General features: G+C 38.2%; 1 protein-coding gene across 1 annotated transcript in view; it reads right to left on the reverse strand.

Annotated features, from left to right (window-relative positions):
• Positions 1–17946, reverse strand: part of FAR2 (fatty acyl-CoA reductase 2) — a 79652-nt gene that overhangs the window by 48198 nt on the left and 13508 nt on the right. Inside the window, exons 2-3 of the mRNA XM_007943193.1 lie at positions 7396–7571; positions 5625–5804 (exon numbers count right to left, since the gene is read on the reverse strand). Coding sequence (XP_007941384.1) covers positions 5625–5804; positions 7396–7571 — 356 coding nt within the window. The remainder of the gene's footprint in view (positions 1–5624; positions 5805–7395; positions 7572–17946) is intronic.

Consider the following 17946-nt stretch of genomic DNA (forward strand, 5'->3'; position numbering starts at 1 on the left):
CGGCTGATTGCTCTTCTGTCCGGGTTCAAGGCTTTTATTCCCTTCCCTGCTCTTCCAGCCTGCTACTCTGGTGTCCCTGCGTTGTCTCTCCTCACCTGTAAGCCTGGGGCTCAAGGCTTTTATCCCCTTCCCTGCTCTTCCGGCCTGCTACTCTGGCGTCCCTGCGTTGTTTCTCCTTACCTGTCTCTGTACTCACTGGTTTTGTTCAGGTTTTCCTATTAGTTGGTGTCTCATCTAATTCTGTATACTTCCTTTCAATGCTCAGGGATCCAGGATTATCTTCTGTATCTCTGTCAATTGGTTTCTCTTTTCCTTGCTGAAGAGAGTCTGTGTAGCTTGTCTGCCTATTCCTCCATTTTACCAGAAGTTGCAATTGGGAAATTTCTTGGCAAAAAGTCCCAATCCATTTTTGTTTCTCAGAACTGGCATCCCCATTAAACTGAAAAGTTCCATTTTAACTTTTCATGGAGTTTTTTGAGATCATAAAGCTGAGCACACAGCTTCAAGGTCATCTTTTGTCCAACTTTTTTGAAAATGAGATCCTCTGGAATACTAAGAGCAATGACAGTTGCTGGAGCCCATGGGGTTACTGTTATCATTGTTAATAAAAACTTCTAAGGGAAATAGAAACTTAAAAACTTCGAAAAGTCATCTTATTTTTAAACAGGCCAATTACTATATAGAAAAGAAATCAGAGAAAACACTATTTTCTTAAAATAATCCAACTGAGCCTGGATTTAAGTGAACTAACTTTTATTAAGGACAGGGACTGAGGCAGGCAGGCCTGAGGCTTGGAGGCTGCTTTTCACTTGAGTGTGGCTCTATATTAAGGCTGGGGCCTAAGGTAGGTGGGCTGGGGCTCAGGGGCTGATTTTAGCTTGTGGATGGCTCTATTTTAAGGGCTTTGCCCAAAGTAGGCAGGTGCAGAGGGGTTAGGAACAACTAAGGGAGATGAATTTTTCTGTCAGTTTGTTGTCCTGTGGTGGCTTATGTGCTGCTATGATACTGGAGGCTATACCACTGCGTTGCAAAATGCCAGGAGGGTTACCCATGCTGGGCAGGTTTCATTTCAGGAGGTAGCATATGATCAAGAACCAATGGTATTGAAAGAATAAGTTGAAGCTGCACTGAAGGAATTGGCAAAGAACAAGGCTCCAGGAATTGAAGGAATGCCCACTGAGATGTTTCAACAAATGGATGGTGTGCTGGAGGCACTCACCTGGCTATGCCAAGAGATTTGGGAGATAGCTACCTGGCCAACTGACTGGAAGAGATCCAGAAAGGTAATCCCACAGAATGTGGAAATTATCAAACAATATCATTAATATCATATGCAAGTAAAATCTTACTGAAGATAATTCAAAAATGGTTGCAGCAGTACATTGACAGAGAGCTTCCAGAAATGCAAGCTGGATTCAGAGGAGGACATGGAGTGAGGGATATCATAACTGATGTCAGATGGATATTGTTGTTATGTGCCATGCAGTCAGACCTGACTCATAGTGACCCCTCCTGGGTTTCCGAGGCAGCATCACTATGGAAGTAGATTGCCCAACCTTCCTTCAGAGGAGTGGGTGGTGGGTTTGAACCATTAGCCTTCTGGTTAGCAATCAAGTGCCTTAGGCACTACACTACCAGAGCTCCTTAGATGGATATCAGCTGAAAGCAAAGAATACCAGAAAGATGTTTACTTATGTTTTATTGACTATGCAAAAGAATTTGATTGTGTGGATCATAACAAGTTATGGATAACATTGAGAAGAATGAGAATTCCAGAACACTTGATTGTACTCATTAGGAACCTGTACATAGATCAGGAGGCTGTTGTTCAAACAGAACAAGGGGATACTGCATGGTTCAAAATCAAGAAGGGAGTGGGTCAGGGTTGTATCCTTTCACCATACTTATTCAACTTGTATGTTGAGCATATAATCCAAGAAGCCAGATTTTATGAAGAAGAACATGGCATCAAGATTAGAGGAAGACTCATTAACAACCTATGATACGCAGAGGACACAACTTTGCTTGCTGAATGGGAGGATGACCTGAAGCACTTACTGATGAATATTAAAGACTACAGTTTGCAGTATGTATTACACCTCAGTATAATGAAAACAAAAATCCTCACAACTGGTTCAATAAACAGTTTCACAGTGGATGGAAAAAAGATTGAAGTTGTCAAGGATTTCATATTACTTGGTTCTACAATCAACACCAATGGAAGCAGCAGTCAAGATATCAGATGACTAATTGCATTGGGCAGATTTGCTGCAAAAGACCTCTTTCAAGTGCTGAAGAGCAAAGATGTCTCCTTGAAGACTAAAGTGCACCTAACCCAAGCCATGGTATTTTCAATCACGTCTATGCATGTGAGAGCTGGACAATGAATAAGGAAGACCGAAGAAGAGTTGATGCTTTTGAATTGTGGTGTTGGAGAAGAATGCTACGAATACCATAGTCTGCTCAAAGGACTAACAAATCTGTCCTGGAAGAAGTGCAGCTGAATGCTCTTTGGAAGTGAGAATGGCCAGACTTCATCTCACCTACTTTGGTCATGTTATCAGAAGGAACCATTCCCTGGAGAAGAATATCATGCTTGGTAAAGTGGAGGGTCAAAGAAGAAGAGGAAGACCCTCAACGTGATGGATAGACACAGAGGATGCAATGATGGGCTCAGGTATAGCAAAGATCGTGAAGCTTGCACAAACCAGGCAGTGTTTTGTTCTGCTGTGCATAGGGTCACCGTGAGTCAGAGACTACTCAATGTCACCTAACAACAACAACAAAAACTTTTATTCAGAATAACCTTAATGCAATTTGTTATTGTAAAACTACAGAAAATTCTGAGTTGTTGAAACACACATAAATGATGGTGTAGTTGGAGAGCTGGGCTTTATTAAAAACATAATATCTAGGTTTCATTCAGAGTTTAAGAAGACATGGGAAAACAGAAACAAGGTAAGATGTAGATATATAGGTATTTTACACATAAGACTTCCACATCCCAAAATATAGCTTGTTATGGAATTCAGTCACCTATTCTTGGTTCTGTCAAAAATAAGCAAAGAAAAATAGGGAACACTTTGAACAATGGTCATCCAGAGTTATCAGAAGGTTCTTACTTATCCAGAAAATATTTGCATCCTGATGGTGCTGTGGTTAATGCATTGGGCTGGTAATCAAAAAGTCAGTGGTTCAAATCCACCAGCTATTCCACAGTAGAAAGATGAGGCAGTCTACTTTGTTAAATAATTACAGCCTTGGAAACCCCATGGGGGCAGTTCTACTCTGTCCTATAGGGTTGCCATGAATTGCTTGCATCCAAAATGTATTGTATTGAGAGAAAATATAATTTCATCCTTGGTTCTGTTTGGCTACATATATGTTTTAATAGCTGTTATTCTCAGAGGTAAATGATAGACATCCTTTAAAAAGTTATAAAAATGTTAATTACAGTATGATCATTTATCATGTAACAATTACTTGCTTTCTCTGGTAAACATATAACTATGGGAGTGTAGGAAGTGCTGAATATCTGAAGATAAATCAATTCTTCCCCTTGGAGGTGAGTTTACTCTTCTTTGAAATCTAGACATAGTGTCTGGAAATAGTTTGGGAGGGCGGAAGTGGTCTGGAATACCCAGAGAAGTCTCTTAGAATGGGTAAACTTAACCTTTATTTTCTACCTCTTTTCTCTGGTGAATTCTAGACGCTCCTTTGTAGCCTTAAATTGTGCTATGATATTTGTCAAGTATTAATGGGATCAGCAGTGGAGGGAATCACTGGCACCTCAGCAACCGGTCTGAAATAAAAGGGAGGGCTTGCCCCTTTCTGGGGCATATCAAATATGTAAATGTCAAATTTACTAGAAGACAACACTGTTGGAAGTACTTCTAACTGAAAAAAAAAAAATCAATTCTGTCCTGAAAACACTTCAAGGCTTTATACACTGACTTTTCTGCATTGACTTTGGGCATCAGAGCATTTATTTCTCCAACTATCCTGACAAACTCTAGACTCCGAAAAGCTCTTTTACATCACTAAGTAAATTATCATTTATTAGCAGCTTTACGTAACCTCCAGGTCCTTTAGATCACTTTCAGTTTTCTTTGTCCTGGATATTTTTAAATGACAGGTAAAAATAATCTGTTCTGTGCTATAGCAGACAGAAATTATTGCCCTGAAAGGAAAGAACTCTTGTTTTAGCTAAAGCTTCATTTTAGATAGTTTATTTTAAATGGGAATACAGTATCATAATCTGGTAAATTTACTATGAAACGGTCAATTTTCTGTGCTGTAAAACTTTTCATGCAGTGTTTAAAAAATAAAACAAAGTAAACATGATAAAATAAGGAAGAGGAGTGAGGAAGCAGAAAAGAGAACCACAGTTTTCTGAGAGCAGGGCCATATCCTTAGGGCAAACTGGTTGCTGTTACATTTGGCCAGAAGAAAAAACTACTAGACACTGTTTCTCTTGCCCAATAGGACATAAAGAAATAAAAGTCTGCTGAATAGGTCAAGAGAATGACACCTTCCCGTTTTGATAGTTGTTCTTTACTAAAACATTTTTATTAACTTTTATTAAATATGCCCTAACACTGTAATAAGAGGAGCTCTGGTAGCGTAGATAGAGCCTAAGGCACCAGAAGGCTGTGGTTCAAACCTACCAGCCACTCCTCAGAAGAAAGGTTGGGCAATCTACTTCCATAGAGATACCGCCTTGGAAACCCAAGAAGGGGTCACTATGAGTCAGGTCCGACTCGACGGCACATAACAACAATAACAACATAACTCAGTTCATCATTACAAGTATAAAATGGTCACTATTATTACTCCTCCATTTTATAAATGAAGGAACTGTGGCTCAGAGAGTTCAAATAACTTTCTTAAGGTCACACAGCTAGTAAATTGTGGAGCCATTAAATCAAACCCTGCCTTTCTGATTTCAAAACTGTGTTCTTAGAACTGTTATGCTTTAGTATCTTTATCTAACGGTGAAGGGGAAACTGGCTTTGCAAGGCCAAAGATGGTCATCCTTGTTTTTTGATATCCCACTTTTACTTGATACATCCCTCTTATGTAACTTTTGGTAGGCTTTGGAGGTCCAAGTTCTAATGTAGCCATCTTTGTACCCCAAAGCCATCAAAATCCCTGCCTCCCACTGGAGGGTGTGAGGAATTCAACTGGTCCTGCCACCACCACCCAGGACCAGTTTTATATGTAATAAACTCCTTGCTGCCACCCATGGAATTGCCTGCCTTCTTCTTTGGTCCCAAGGCACCTTAGGCAAATTTCAAGTTACTGGTACATGCCAAGACAAATGGCAATGCTGAGTTAATTAAGAAGTGAGAAAGCATTGCTACATCTAGTATTCCAAGTACTTTATGCAATCCTAAATGATTTAGCCTTCTCTAAGATTTTTCTAGTTCTTCATCTCACCCCTACCTTTCCACAGCAATACATTCCCCACTTGAGGATGAATAGCAGGGACAGAGTAGCCAAAGCTAGCACCTTTTCTAAGAATCCTATTTCAAGGGTGTCCCACTCTTTTTACCTCATTAATGCATGTCAACAAGAAATCAACAATATTCCCACCCCTTTGCTTCTCATTTGACCCAACTTACTCCATGGAATCCATGATTTTTTTTGGCTCCACAGGGCATGAGTAGATCACTTCATCGATATACTTCAGGTTACAATTTGCATAGGCAGTAGATATATGGACAAAAGCTTCAAGCTTTGTCATCTGATTGGCCATAAGCAAGAGCTGCTGGGTAGCAGAGACGTTAAGTTGCATGGCATGTCTAGAAGGACAGAAGAAAATGCAATGAGGTAATTCAGCATCCTGCCTTCCTATATATAAAGCACCTACTTCAATTTGACTGCTAACTAGAAGGCTGGAGGTTCAAACCCGCCAGCCACTCCCTGGAAGGAAGGTTGGGCAATCTACCTCCATAGTGATACCACCTCGGAAACCCAAGGAGGGGTCGCTATGGGGTGGATCCGACTCCGTGCAGTGGTTGCGTTTGTTGTGTTCCAATAACTAGCATATCTACTAGAATTTAGTGGCTACCTCAAGAAACATGAATAAAAGTATTGGTCATGACTAAAGTTATGTGGGATTTGGAATGTGTTATGTGCTGAGGGCAAATTCTGTGTACATAAATCTATTCACTGAACCACTACATATTGTGCTTAGAGGTCACTTTGTTCTAAATCATATGGGAAAAAAAATCACAATACTCTGAGTTTATAAAGGGGTTTTTAAAAGCAATCATGATGATAAAGAAATGACGATTAATGAATTAAGTATCTAACTCAAGAAGATGGTAAATGCGAATAAATTGGAGAGGAGCAACAACAATATGAATTGTTACTGCAAAAGTCCAGGTCAGACATAAAAATTGAGCTCAAAATCCTAAATTTTGGTGAATACAAAGCTATATAAACATAATATGTAATGATAATGAAATAGTTCATTCCAGAAATACATGGCTTATCCAATATCAGGAACTCTATTAATCTAATTTTGACTCAAAAGGAGAAAAACTATATGATCATCTATATATATTTGGGAAAGTTATTTATTGACATTGAATATTTATTCCCAATTTAAAGGTAAATGACTACTTCTAAAAATATGTCAAGCCTTGTAAAAATATGTCTTGTAAAAGACAAATGGTTAATTAGTGAATATTCTAAGTTTTAAAATTAACAAGAAAAAAAAGTTCAATAAAACAATAGGTGAAGAACACAAAGAAGCATTTTAACAAAGAGCAAACTGTCAATAAACATTTAAACATCATCAACCTTTCTAATCATCGAAGACAAAAAATTAGAACATGAGATAGTATGTTAAAAAAGGAACCTGGGCACATCTGGTACATAGCTGATGATTCTGCTTTTGGGGATTTAGTCAAAGAAGAGCACACAAAGGTGTGAAAAAAAAATGTGTGCATAAGGACATCCAGAACTGTTTAAAATAGTGAAAAATTAGAACAACCCAAATGTCCAACCAAATAGATGTGATTGAATATATTATATGTGTACCATGTGGTCATTATAAATTATGATAGCCTATTTATGGACAATGAAAATGATCAGGAAATATAATTGAGCCAGCTGGAAAACATCATTCTCAATATGATGCCATTTTGAGTGAACATATGTCTATATTATTACAGATGCATAAAGGAAAGTCAGGAGAAATGTTCTCTACAATGTTTAAGAACCATCTCTAGGCAGTGGGATTTTAGAGAAGTTTCACATTCTTCTTTATATATTTTTAAAATAATGAGAATGTATCATCATTTTATAGAAACCATAAAAAAAGAAACCAAAAACTATATGCACACACGTATACATACAAGCCATGATCAGGAAATGGGAATGTACCTCAGATGGTCATCAAAGCGCACTGTCGCAGCACAATGGAAGATAATGTTTGTATAGGAGAGAAGCTCCTGCATGTCCTCCTTGCTAATGGCTAAGTCATTCTGATCGAGGTCTGCATAAATAGCCCTGATCTTCTTGTGCACATTGGGGCAAACTTCTTTGACTTTTTCAAACAGCTGAAACATAAATACAGATTAGCACATGAAGATCATCTGCACACTGTTCTTTTTTTGCACTGGCTGTTTCATTATACATTCTCAAAAACTGGTTTTAGTTGTATTCATAATACCCAAAGAAGTCATCTACACAGTACCCATCTGCTTTATTTCATGCAATTCGAAGCCAGTTTAGTATAATTCCAGCTCCTCTTAACCTGATTAACATTTGAAAAAGTCAGGAGCTCTGGTGGCCTAGTGCCTAAGGCATTTGACCGCTAACCAGAAAGCTGGTGGTTCAAGCCCACCAACACTTCTGAGAAAGAAGACTGGGCAATCTAGAGATACCGTCCCAGAAACCCTAGGAGGGGTCACTATGAGTCAGAAATGACCCAACAGCAGTGAATTTGGTTTTTGTTTTTTGGAATAAACAGGAAGACATCCATTTTGAACCTTTCCTGAGGAGTGGTAGTCAGTCATCCACATCAATTGTCCTTGATCCCCTTTAAGACAGCTTTGTGTTGACATGAGGTGATAGTTTCAATTTTTGGCTGGGAAATTATTGTTTTCAGTGCAAAATTACCAAATTTTACACTGCCTTTGCAATTTTACAAACAAATCTCATTAAGTTCCAGTTTAAATAATTTGGTTAAGTGGCCCAGATTAACAAATGGCACAGACATAACTGGAAAATAATATAGTAAACAAATTTGTAATAGATAAAACAAAATAAAATTTTATGCAATCTCATTCTAATGTAAATTAGGTATTGACAGTATTGGCCGTTATTGATTAGTAAGAGAATTACATGAGCTCATGCAGTTTTTATGGGATTTTAAAATATTATAATTTATTTATAAAGAAAAATGGGAAAAGCACTGGAAGTTTGAGCTTTTATTACAATTATTGAGGTGGAATATATTCTTTATTTCTCTCTCCACACAGAAATTCTCAGATTAACCTGATATAATTCCATTTTCTCAGAAAATAAAATTTTCATAAAATTATCTCAAAACCAGTGAAACCAAACTCATTGCCATCTAGTCAGTTCTGACTCATAGTGACCTCCACTGGGTTTCCAAGGCTGTAAACCTTTAAGAAAGCAGACTGCATCATCTTTCTTCCATGGAGTGACTGATGAGTTTGAATCATCGATCTTTTGGTTAACAGCCAAATGCCTTAACCACTGCATCACCAGAGCTCCTTAAAATTATCTCAGCTCCAACTTATTATAATAAAATGCAGTTTTACTCTGTAATTGGTATGGCATGTTAGTAATGAGAAAAAGATAACTACAGTTGAATGTTTAGAAAGTTAAGAGCAGAGAAATTAGTCTTTAGCTTTACATTATAATATAGTAGCAGAGACAGACTCCCAGGCGCCCCCCTAAACAAGAAAACTTTCATTTTCTTGATCCTTAGTAGCAAGCTTCCTGTCCTCATGAAAGAGCTAACCCAGGCTTAAGAAGCTGTTGTCAGGAAGTCAGAGAAATCATGTCTCATTTGTATCAGGAGAGACCATATTCAAGGACCATTCCAGGAATTCACTGAAGATGAGTGAGGAAGGGACTTAAATCCATATATTGGCTTGGGAAGGTAACATCTCACTGAGCTATACTATTCTTCTGCAGTGTGGAGTCAGCCTTGTTAATGGGATGTTACTGCAATTCTGAAAATAATTCAGTTGAATCCATTCTCTATGCTTTTTTGACATCTTGAAGTGATAAGGTTGATAAAGTGTCCTAGGGAGATTCTTTTGAACAGCTATTCTAATCATGCTAAATGTTTGCTTTCACAGTTAAATATTTTCCCTCTTAATAGTTCATGCCAATTGTGCAACCAACTTATGTTGGATTTTGGATAAGTTTATCTAAAATTTGGGCAAGTTCACTCTTTTTAAATAATTTGTTGTAGGCTGCCTGCATGGTAAATTGTATTCACTGAAAATTTATTTAAGGTTCACTGGAGTCTTTGACTTGGGCCTGTAATGACTTCTGACTGCTAGAGAGCAGGAGGGGGTGATGACTTCAGTCTCTACCCTCCCAGCAATAGCTTCCTCACATATGATGTAATTTTTCATACATAGGTTTTCTGTTGCCTTTTTCTTATGCTTTTAAAAGGTAGATGATACTGTTATACTGTATTATATTTTCCAACAACCTGCACAATATTAAGAGAGCCCCAAGATGCTCTATTTTCAGTATTATTATTTTAGGAGATAATGTCCCAATCTAGGTTCTATTTATAGACTTATGTTTTCAAATTAGAAAGTATATCCAAATGAACATAGTTCAATTAAATGAAGTCTGAGGTTTCTGATTCATATAGCAATTAATTATGCTCAATTAAAATCAATCAATTGATTTGCTGTAATATAAAATACAATGTGAAATGCTGATCTCATTTTGCTCTATTAATTGTGTCTTAATAATTGACTTGCTTTGTCAGAAATTTCACCATACCACTACAAAAAAAAAAAAAAAAAAAAAACCAAACCTACTACCATTAAGCCGATTCTGACTCATAGCGACCCCTATTGGGTTTCCAAATCTGTAAATGTTTACAGTAGTAGATTGCCTCATCTTCCTCCTGCAGAGCAGCTGGTAGGTTTGAACCACTGGCCTTCTGGCTAGCAGCCTAATGCCTTACCAACTATGCCACCAGAGCTCCTTGTACCACTATAGCATCTAATAAAATAGTAATCTTTAAATGTTGCCATATCCTAAATCAAGTGCTTGATGTAACAGCCGACTGCCATCCAAAAAGCCAGTGGTCTTGACCAGGGCCTTTCAAAGTGTTGGAAGTCTTTGGGTGGTGCGAATGGTTAACATGTTCATTAGTGGTTTAAAGTCTACCCAGGGGCACCTCAGCAAAAAGGCCTGGTGATCTACTTCTGAAAAACCAGCCATGGAAAACCCTACGGAGTGGAATTCTACTCTGACACATCTGGGGTTGCCATGAGTCAGAACTCACTCAATGGCAACTAGTTTTGGGTTTTCTAAGTGTTAGCCTCCAAGAGACTTGCACTGAAATCACCACCAGTATGAATGCTACAAATGTGGATCCCTGGCCTCATTCCAAGTGTCTTAAGTAACGACTGAGCCATACCCAAGGATTTATATTTACACTTATCACAAACAAAGGGAACTTCTTTAGTAGGAGTGTTCATATGAACAATTGAGGATGAGCAATTGCTTATAACTCGTTTCCTTTTATAACTGCCCAGGGCGTTCTCCACATCACTGATTTTCCAACTGTGTGGTCATACGAAAAATCTGGGAATCTGGATAAAACTTCTTTCTTTCTTCTACTCTCAGAGATCCGGACTCAGGAGGTTTGATGTGTAACCCAGGAAGTTGTATATCTTAACCAGCTCCCAGATGCTAAATGTTTGCTTTCACAGTCAGATATTTTCCCTCTTAATAGTTTATGTCAAGTTATGATACAGGTGGTCTAGGGACCACACTTGGGAAACACTAACTCTGAAGATTCATGTCTGTTCTTAATCTCAAGGCTTAAAATAACCCCCACCATCTAGTTTGTAAATCCCTTGAGTCTTGTTCATCCCTTAATGCTCAATAACACTTACTTCCTTGAAAAAGAAGTTGTGTTGAATTGAAATTAATTTCTGTAAGAATAGAATAGAATTATAAACAGGAGCTTAATTGCTGAAATTGTTTTGTTACCAACTCTTTTGTGTCAGTGAGATGTAAGACAGCAGATGGCTACTGTTAAAAGGGATCACAGTATTGTGTCCTCTATATTAAGTGCCAGTGAGAGTTGGGAGAGCCCAGAGCAGAGCCTCTTCTTTTCTAATAATGAGGATGAAACAAGACAAATACACAGATGGATCCTGGTAAGACACCAGCTTTTCCGAAGCTGTTCTTTGCTAATGTGAGCCATTAGTTAAAACTAAAGAGAAAATAAATGGACTAAAAAGAGTAAAGAAAATAATAATAATAATAATAATAATAATAATACAGTGCAAGCTGCAAAAGCTAGAACTTGTTTAAGGCAGAAATCTGTCAGAGAAGGAATTTTTCACTAAAACAGGCCACAGAAAAGTGGTAAGATTGATTACCTGTCAAAGGTAGGAAAACTTGGAAGACCCAGAAAACAATGCAGTCCGGTTGAAGATTGTCTCTCACAGGTTTCACTGGGCTTTCAAAAGTTTCATTAAAGACCAACTAATAAAGAACTTAATGTAGTTGTTTCAGATTTTAAGAACTTTTCGTATTCCTTCTTATCTCATAAGCTCATACATTCCTTATTTAGTGACTTAAGACTGAGAGGGTAAAGAGTTAAATAACTGTTTCCCATTGTCCAGTCTCCTGCAGAGAAAATGCTTTCCCTTGGCTACAGAGGTCATGCCCACAGGGTTTCTTGAAACCTAACAATTTCTCTTCATAGTTTTCTCATTCTACTGAGCCTTCTTAGAGTTTGCAGTGTTTCTCTCTTGCCTCTGGACTATAAGTAACTATTGCCATAAATGGAATAGACGCTCTTGTTTAGAAACAAAGGAGGCAAATCCTTGCCTGTGAAATGTCAAATTAAGGGAACATTCCCAAACTTTCTAAGGGAAATTTATAGCTTTGTTATCAGTTCACAGTACTTATGTATCACCTCCTAGTTTTTATCTTTCAATGATCACAGAAATGTGTCCTGTTCTCATCGGGAACACAATTTCAGAAAATAGGAAAGCATTTTCTCTGCTTGGGAGTCTTAGAGTTTTATTCAGTTTATCAAGGCCCTTCTTAAAATATATAGTCTCAATAACCTACCAAAATATGCTTGATATTTTTATTTTGGGAAGAAAAAAAAGCAAAGTTCCCTAAATTAAAAGGGTGTTTTATTCAGTTGTTGTTATCACCAGTCAGCCATATCGTAGATGCCCACCTGTGCCTTTGGTGGTGTGAGGATAGACATAAGGATGGGCAAAATGGTGGATGAACAAGAACAAATACATTACCACCAGTGGAAAGAATCTCAAAGAGAAAGAGAGCCTCTAACATTTATCAGAGAATTTTCCGAGTGCTGAGTAGAAGCAAATCAATAGATTCTGCAAGTTAGCTCTCAAACACAACAACCTATTATATCCTAAGTTGAGAACAATTAAACACAAATAAGTGCATGTAAATCAATGCAAGACATTGTCACAACCCATGTGCACCTTGACAAAATGTTAGGAGTTTCTTAGTTCACTAGTTACTTCCATAAGATAAGGGATGAACCAGGAAGTTTGTATGGCTTTAGTGAGGGTAATTTCTTAAACCAATAATTCTGTCATTTTGGATAGGACTCTGAAGCAGCATTGTCTTGTGGTGTATTAATCAAACCTTGGTACATAGCAAGGGTGCTGGGGAGATTGTTTAAAAAACCAAAACAACAAACAGATGTTCTCACCCTGAAGTTTCAGATTCAACAGTTCTGAGTTGAAGCTCAGGATGGGTACTTTGTGCAACCTCTCTGGTGAATCTGGTACATCCTAAACGTGAGCACCATTAGTGTATTGAAAAGAACTCGGGCTCTTTGGAGTCATAATAACTGAGTGTGAATCCTGGTTTGGCTATTTTTTTTTAGTATAAGTGAGGCAAGTTACTTACCTCCCTGAGCATACATGCTTTCATTTGCATATTTATCTAAAATGCAATATCTCATTCTATGATCTCAGAGAATTAATGACACATTCTGATCTTCTTAGAAATCATTTTGCATTTAACAAAGTTGGAATTGAAAGTTCCCTTTGCCTAAGAATCTAAGGTAACCCAATGTTGAGCTTATCATCTTGTTATGCTAAGTCCCCATACCAAAGGTCAGTTTTACAAAGTTCTTTGATAATAAGTATCTGTAACAAATTATTAAGCTCTTGGCTGCTAACCAAAAGTTGGCAGTTCCAATTCACCCAGTGCCTCAGGGGTAGAAAGACTTGGCAATTTGCTTTCATAAAGATTACAGCTTATAAAAGCCTATGGACCAAATCTACTCTGTAACACATCAGGTTACTATGAGTTGGTACAGACTCCAGGCACTCATCACCACCAATTACCTGGGCATGAAAGGAACTGAGCTAGCTAGAAAGGTAGAGATCAACCTTAAGATTTTTTCTGTTTTCAAACAGAGTTGGTGGCATCTCTGAATTATTTATGCTAAAGGATAGGAGAAGTGATGATGATAATCCAGAAAGGTAATAATTTTACCTTCCTGATGAAAGTTAGGAAACACACTAATTGAAATGTAGGGCAAGATGAGCAATCTTAATCCATTCCAATTCATAGTGACTCTGCAGGGCAGAGTAGAACGGCCCCATAGGGTTTCTAAGGCTGTAAATCTTTATAAAAGCAGACTGTCAGATATTCCATGGAATGGCTGCTGGGTTTGAACCGCTGACCTTTCTTCAGTCAGCAGCCAAGTGCCTAACCACTGCACCACCAATACTTTGAGGAAATGATTTCTAGGGGAGGCAATGCATTGCTATGGGGAAGTATGGGCTTTACAGACGTGAGATCTGAATTCAAATTCCGCTCTGTCATTTTCTTGGTACAGATTACAAAACTTTGGATAGATGATAATTTTCTGGGCTTAATTTGTCATCTATAAAGTAGGAATAAGGCATATCACAGGGATTTATGAGTATTAAATAGAGTAACGAAAGTCAGATGCCTAGCATAGTGCCTTGCCACTCAGTAGGTTCTTAATAATTACGACTCCTCCCCTTCCACAACAATACTCCATTTTCAAAAGCTGCTAAAGAGAAAGCTATTTACCCGTGTGTGTGTGTGTGTGTGTGTGTGTGTGTGTGTGTGAGGGAGAGAGAGAGAGGGAAAGAGAGAGAGAGAGAGCATCCCAAGATTTCAGATTATACCTGTTATCCAGGTACCTCTGAGAACTGAATTATTCAAGAGTCATGTAGAATCCCATGGCTTGGTGACTGTGAGTGAAGTGTGTGGGCAACTTGATGTTTTTAAGAAAAAAAAGATGTGATTAAAAGAAATTTAAAAAAAAAGAAAGAAATTCAATATGTGAAAGATAGAGTCAACTAGAAAAATAGTGAAAAACAAATTGAAAAAAATGAATTACTTGTGTTTGTGTAACCCAGTCCCAGTATAGCCTCAGAAATCAATTTCTTAAATGAACTTTTTTTTCCTAAGAGAAAGGATATGGCCATGTGGGAGAGCTTGGATGTGCCTCATCTGACCCGAGTTGAGTAATTGTCAAACTGAAGACCAGTTAAAAACTTTTAAAAGTGTGGCTTTGTTAATCACGGGACATTTAAATTCCTGGCAAGATTATATCCTTTACAGTTATCCTAATTCATAGAAGCTTTTTGTGGAATAATAGAATTCTTGGGAAAAATAAAAAAAAAAAAAAACAGTAATGAGACAAAATCTGATTTGGAAATTTAAAATACAATCTTCTTTTCCCAGTTGTCTTTGCTTTACATAGAGATTTAACAGTATCATTAACGTCAATCAAATATTCATATTTAGAAGCTGATAACAAGTAGCTTTTGCATGGACAGGCTGAATCAAGCATGAAAGTACTTTTTTTTTCCTTATGACAATCTTTGAAAATTAACAAGGAAATTTTATGTAAAATGAAAGTAAGTATGTAAGGTGTCAAATCCTTCTTTATCCCCAACAGTGTCAGATCATTGGCTTTTTCTTTGCAGTAGTTAGGTCAAATATGATCCATTTGTCTAAATGCATTGCCTTGCTTCTTGGAAACTACCAAACAATGTATAAAAAGATCATGAGGGCATGGTCGTTTAACCTCCTCTAATTTCATAAGGAGAGGGGGGAGGATCAAGAAGGACATCAACAGCCCAAGGCTGATTCCTATGAAGTGGAGGTCAGACATGCTGCTACCCTCCATACTTCTTGCCAATTCTGATGCCAACTGTCCCTCCCACAGCTCTCTTTACTTCTGCTAGGTTCAATAATTTGTTGTAGTGGCCAAACAGAACTCATAGATAATACTCATGATTATGGGGTTTATTAGGGAGATAACAGGTTACACTTCTGGATCAGAAACAACTCAGGATATGGTTCTTCAATCAGGACAGACTTTTCTCAGTCGTGTTGCAAGCACACCTCTCTCTGGCCTCAGCCTCTTGGCCCTGTAGCCCTTTGGCCTCTGTTCTGGTCAGGTGTGTGTTACAAAGCTCTTTTAGCTCTGCCAATAGGTACCCAGAGAGGCACCCCACTCCACCAGCAAGCCTCCTACCCAAAGGCACTCAGTTTTCTCGCTCCATGGACCAGGAAGCCCACTGCTCTGTCTCTTGCTGGGATCTGCTGCTGCCATTTCTCTGCTGCTGCTTCTCATCGTCTCTTGCTGTCCCAGCAAAGTGTTACAGCTCTCTCTCTGTCTCCTGGGTCAAGGAGGCTCAGTGCAGGGATCTTGGGTCCAAAGGATGTTATCCACTCCTGGCTCTTCTTTCTTAATCCCCTTTCCACCTCTGGGATGGCTCATTTTAAGCCTAGCAGAATGGCAAAACTGACCAATCCTCATGCTAGGGTTTCATACACCTTATTTGCACAGACCCTTTCCCATAAGTATGCCATGTACATTATTTACATTATAGCGAGCTATCCAGTACCCTTGGTAGGCCACAAACACCTCACATTTGCATAGTCCCACCCAGTCATTTGGTGGGAGTCACAAAGACCATGGCTAGAAAAGTCATATTAAGTACTTCACTGCACTGCACAATGAGAGTCTCACAAGTGAGACATATATTGTTTCAATAAATTATTCTATAAAATGTTGCTATCTTTATCTTCTGTTGTCTTAAATCTTAAACCTAATCATGTTCAGTAACTGAGGACCCATTGTGTGACCCTGCATGATTTATTACCCAAAGATATCCAGGGTATATTTCAAGATGGACTTTCCCCAGGGACACTAAGGGCTTATTAAGTAATCCACAATTTTTCTAGAAAAACTCACTTGAAGTATCCAGTGCAACTGCCAAATTCTGTCTTTGTTTATCAATTCATTTCCGAGTAACATCATACAGGATATTCCTGGATTTTGCCTGGTTATTGTAACCCTTCTCTTTATCTACTAAACAAAAAACAAAAACAAAACCCACTGCCATTAAGTTGATTCCAACCCATAGCAACCCTATAGTAGAGTAGAACTGCCCCATAGGGTTTCTAAGGCTGTAAATCTTTTTTTTTTTTTTTTTTTTTAACTTTTTATTGTGATTTATGTAGGCTGTAAATCTTTATGGAAGTAGACTGCCTCAAGTTTCTCTGGAGGAGCAGCTGGTGGATTTGAACTGTTGACCTCTTGGTTATCAGCCAAATGTTTTAACCAACAGAGCTCCTTTATCTGCTTATTATAGTTCTGGTAGTGTAGTGCCTAAGGCATTTGACTGATAACCAGAAGGCTAGCGGTTCAAACCCATCAGCCACTCCTTGAAAGGAAGGTTGGGCAACCTACTTCCATAGTGATACCACCTCGGAAACCCAAGGAGGAGTCACTATGAGTTGGATCTGACTCCATGGCAGTGAGTTTGGTTTTGTAGATAGTTCAGTAAGAATAGCCCAATCATTTTTTAGTATTCTCTCAATGAAACATTTTTAGATTCTGTGCTCATCATCATTCTTAATTAGCTATGTTACTCTTAAATAATTTCAACTATTTGGGGCTTCATTTTCCAGATATGACCTGAATATTGTCTTCCTGATGTTTTTCTTCAGGAGTCATTCAGTGTAGATTATCCCTGACTTAAGATACTAAGGGAGCTCTGGTAAAATAGTGCCTAAGGCATTTGATTGCTAACCAGAAGGCTGGCAGTTCAAACCCACCAGAGCAATACATCTTTAAGGCATTATTTTTTGTGTGTGCCTTTGAGTGGATTCCTACTCATTAGCCACCCTATGTGACAGAGTACAACTGCCCCATAGGGTTTCCTAGGCTGTAAATCTTTATGGGAGCAGATTGCCAAGTCTTTTCTCCTGCAGATAGGCTGGAAGGTTCAAACCACAGACCTTTCAGTTAGCACTAAAGGACCTCAAAATGCTTTCAACACCTCTGAACTTCACAAATTGCTTTATTTACAACTCATTGACTCTTATAGTAGGGAAAGAGCCATGTCTTTTTAAGCAAAGTCATATTCAAGACAGAAAATTAGTAAACAATTTATGTAAACACATGAATGAAATACTGTTTTTGTTAGAATAGAAAGCTGGTTAGTTCATAAATAAATGAGTATGTTCATCATAAATGAGAAACTAAGCAGCTAGGGAGGGATCCCTGAGGTTGACTAGTATTGGTCTGTGGTGAGCATGTTCACATTTCAACCTAAGTAACCTGGCTTGTTTTCCTAAGAAGCCCCTCGTACATTGTTGGGGGACAGGCAGAAACCTAGAAGACAATTTTTTTTTTTTTTT

The sequence above is a fragment of the Orycteropus afer genome, unplaced genomic scaffold (genome assembly GCF_000298275.1).
Source record: "Orycteropus afer afer isolate SDZICR_OR568_19922 unplaced genomic scaffold, OryAfe1.0 scaffold00100, whole genome shotgun sequence".
Taxonomy (NCBI): Eukaryota; Metazoa; Chordata; class Mammalia; order Tubulidentata; family Orycteropodidae; genus Orycteropus; species Orycteropus afer.